Genomic DNA, 4497 nt, shown 5'->3' with positions numbered 1-4497 from the left:
TATAATTAGTGGGATTGAGATAAATAGAGATTCTTCAGACTCCAGATGTAAAAAATAATAATTGCATAGCCTTAGAAAGGATTGATAGACCCTCCTCCCCCTAGAGCTTCCCAGGCAATAATATGTTTATAGATTTTTTTAGTTGTACAACTAACTAAGTTTTTATACAAGTAATCTATATAAGGTTCTAGAAAAATCGAAGCTTCCCTTATTTATTCCGAAATAAATAGCTGCCCTTAACATAAATAGCGGTAGATTTTCTCTGTAGAAATCTTCATTTATAAAGAACAAAATATACCTGCGAGCATATTCAGATCTTTGGTTTGTAATAAATTATTATATATAAGCTTAAAGAGATTTTACTGTAATTATACTACTAAGTTGGAATGACCGTTAAGAGTTCAGGTAAAAGTACAATGTTTATTTTCATGTATGAACGAATATTAGAGCAATCGTTATGAATCAATTCTGTAGATACCTATATTTATGGAAATTATTATATTTTTTGAAAAGTAATTTCCCGAATACTTCGCGCTCTATTCCAAAGTTTGCTGAAAGTATTATCAATTAATGTTTTATATATCTAGAAATATAGTTTTATATAGGTAGAAATCATGAAAAATTTCTTTTTTATAAAATAATTTTAATACATTTGCTTATGTAATATTTGAACGGCCTGGGATTTCAGACGACATCTGAAAAACTATACATCATCATAATGAACACGATTTTTTTATTTTTTGGGTAAAAATTACTGCATTTTATCGGAAGACAACAAATTTGTTATAAACTTTTTTCATTAAAAAAAATTTTAAAACCCCTTCTTGTTCTGGAATTTGATAAAAGTACTACATTAAGTATCTTTGTCTAAAAAAAATAGGAAAATCGAGTTCATTTAACGATTGAGCTACGGGTTTCTGATATGTGCCCTGAAATCTTATTTGAAAAGAGACATTTCTAGACAACTTCTGGAGACGTAATAATAATCGTTATACAAATAAAACAATTTTACATCACATAAAATACGTCACAAAAAAAACGTTATCAATCGCATAAATCAGTACAATCTTACAAAAAAAAAGCACCTAAATACGCAAAACGCGAAGTAAAGCTGCTTTTTTGGTATGTTATTTGGATCTCTAAAGGGATTGTGAAACTACGTTTTGCAAGCAAAAAAAAAGTTATGCTACCTGCGTAATACGTGAAATACTGCAAAATTTTCGGAATTATTTCAGTTTTTTCTGTTTAATTCAAAAAACTATGGGCTTTTGACATTATAGTTGATATACTATTATTTTGAAAGTATATTAAATTTTAAACAATGGAAACCAGCCCTATATTACTCATTCACGAACTCGACCTCACTTTTGGCGTCCTGAGCACGCTATAAAAATATCAGCTTGATATCTTTTTTCGTTTTTGAGTTATCGTGTACACAAATGGACAGTCGAACAGACAGACGGACAGACAACTGGTATATATTATATTACATATATACATGATATATACATATTGATATATATTACATATATACATGGTATAAAAATAGAACCAGATTTTCTCCTGGCAACATGAATTTTATCATTCCTTGTGGCATCAGGAATAAGAATGTAAGGTTATAACTAACGGCTCTCTTATACCTGTGCAATATAAGTAACTAAGTATTTAATTTCTATTTTTATCTGAAGTGTTTTATTTTTATTTTTTTCTGATAAGAACAATATTCTTCCTTGCGAAATTATGATATATCAATTGTATAAAGTGATAAGAAAAGCTATAATTGAAATCTTTCTTTTTGAAACAAACTGCCACGCGTCATAATGACTCGATGATCCCTATCCCTTCCCTTATATATTATAAATACGAAATAAGTTTGTTTGTTTGTTACGCAAAATCTACTACATGGATTTGAATGAAACTTTAGAATAATATAGCTCATACATCAGAGTAACACATAGGTTATATATATATATATATATATATATATATATATATATATATATATATATATATATATATATATAGACGCGGAAACGAAGCATTGAAGTTCGAAAATTTGAACAATAAGGCAAATTTGAATGCGATTTTCTGCATTCGTTAGAGCGTTAAGAAAATCTGTGACGTATACTGATTTATAAGAAAACAAAAATATGAAATTTGCATAAATAATATGCATTTTATTATTGCATTTTAAAATTGACCGGAAATACTAAATTTACAATTCGGTTAATAGTGATGAAAACGATTCTATACGTGTTACTCGGGGGTTTTGGGCTCGCTGAACACAAATATCGTGACAGAATTAATCTTTGAGGTATTTGGCATTCCGGGTGAACGGTATCCCCGTCGTTTCTTGTAGTTTTCCAACCATTCACTATAGGCACCAAGTACCCCGGAGACCGATGCTGTTGCGATATTCCTATTCTTGACCCAAAAAATCTGTAAGTAACGAGTTTGGACAGATCATGTAACAAATTTCCCAAAAACTCCAGGAGGCGGCGTGGATACGTTTACCTTGGGCACCAGGTGAATTTTGTATTTACGGTCAAATTAAAACGCAAATTATAAAATGCATATTAGGTATTTATGCAAATTTCATATTTTGAATTTCTTATAAATCAATTTAGGTCACAAAATTTCCTGACGCTCTAACGAATCGAATGTAGAAAACCGCATTCAAATCCGTCTTACTGTTCTAATTTTTCGAACTTTGCAGACTGTTTAAAGTGTTCCTGCGACTAATAATGTGTATCAATATTACGACACGTTTGTTCAAAGCCACCTCCCTTCGGAAGGTTTGAAATAAATCCAAAATAAATATTTGGATTTATAAATTAAAAAAGAGTTTTTAAAGACAAACTTATAATCTTACTTTTTTTTATAAATATTATTTGACATTTCAAACCTGCTAAACTCTAATTTCTAATTGCAAACAAATTCAAGTAAAAAAAAAAATCAAAATGCTTTGAATTAATTTTTATTAAAACATTATAAAAATTATAACAAAATATTTTAAATAATTACAAAAATAGTTTATGAGAAATTTAAACTCTTTTGTAGTATCTTTTGCCAACAATTGGAGTTTCTTCAGCGGTAAGGGTCTACAAAAAAAAGCAGAAAAAAGTTAATAAATAAAACTAGTATTTTCAAGATAATTATATTTGAAACTTACGACTAAAAGTCCATCAGCGGTGGTTTCGTATGATCGGGCACCTTTTTTGCCATCAAGTGTTGAGTTAATGGTAAGTTTATTTCCTTCCAATGTAGCAACACTCTAAACAAAAAGATTTAATTAATGCTCTACAATTTCAAATTAATATTTTTTAAAACTTACCTTGGCTACTTGACCAGTTGGCATTTTGTCCTCGAATTCTTTACCAAGTTCAAAAGTAGTACCTTTGGAACTCTTTAAAGTTACAGAATTACCACTTATTGTAATTTCTAAGGTTGTTGGTAATTTTCCAATTTTTTCGATCATTTCATCAGTTACACCTATAAAAAATACAAAATGTAATAAATGAAGGTTTATGGTTTTTTTCTAAAATAAAAAGGAAAATTTTGACTTACCAACACCTTTGAAATATTCAAGAACATTTTCATTTTTGATGTGTTCGTATTTTCCATTTAAACCGGCCATTTTAAAGTTTTAGGATTACTGAAATATTCCAAGTTGTTTATAGCAATAAGAATGGTTGTAGTAATACTGAAATTAGTGAAATCAATTTATTTATATATGATTTTTTTTCCAAATGTTTGCTGATAAATTTTTAATCTTCAATTACTTAATGACTAATCTTACTTTTTAGGTGGTAGTTCAATGTTCAAAAATTATATGATTGATAAATCATCTGTTAATACCATTCTTTGAAAATTCATCTGTTATATGCATTTAATTTCCTAAATTAATATTTTAAATAAAATTATTTTTAAATATAAAATTTATTATAACCAGGGACGGATTTGTAGTTATTTTAGAATATTTAATCTTTCAGTTAAAAGGGATGTTAGATGTATGTGCGTCGTTAGCCAATGAATCAGAAGGGGAGAAGGGCCCTTATTATAATTTTATAAAGACATGTTTCGGATTTTACTCCATTTTCAACTGTCCTCCAACTCCAATTTCTTATAACTAATAATATATTCGCATCTTGGTATATAATTCTTGGTATTAATAACTAAGAAATTCTAAATTTGTGTAATGGCCTCTTTTCCCATTTAACTGAAAATCGAAGACTAAAATTTCCATCATTTTTCAAAATTTTAAATCGATTGCGATATTTTTTCTTGAATTGAATTATGCACAGTTTATTATTTCACTTTTATGTGGAAGAAAATCGATTTTAGGTTGAAATTCAATGGAAATGGAAGTTAAAAAATTTCCAACCGTATGACGAATATTTACGATTAATTCGAATTACGAAGTTCGATGAATGATGCATAAAATGCAATAGGGAACTAATGAATATTCACTCTACATTTAGGATTCATTATCTCCCT

At 28.4% G+C, this 4497-nt stretch overlaps 1 protein-coding gene across 1 annotated transcript; it reads right to left on the bottom strand.

Annotated features, from left to right (window-relative positions):
• Positions 1-2961: 2961 nt before the first annotated feature.
• LOC123295759 (fatty acid-binding protein, liver-type-like) lies at positions 2962-3711 on the bottom strand. The gene is made up of 4 exons (XM_044877205.1): positions 3568-3711; positions 3335-3492; positions 3173-3274; positions 2962-3101 (listed from the first exon to the last, which is right to left on the bottom strand). Exons 1-4 carry the CDS (start codon positions 3635-3637, stop codon positions 3045-3047), a joined length of 387 nt encoding a protein of 128 aa, XP_044733140.1. The 5' UTR covers positions 3638-3711; the 3' UTR covers positions 2962-3044.
• Positions 3712-4497: the final 786 nt, after the last annotated feature.

This window comes from Chrysoperla carnea, chromosome 3, assembly GCF_905475395.1.
Source record: "Chrysoperla carnea chromosome 3, inChrCarn1.1, whole genome shotgun sequence".
NCBI classification, from domain to species: Eukaryota; Metazoa; Arthropoda; class Insecta; order Neuroptera; family Chrysopidae; genus Chrysoperla; species Chrysoperla carnea.
This window is presented reverse-complemented; position numbering and strand designations above follow the sequence as displayed.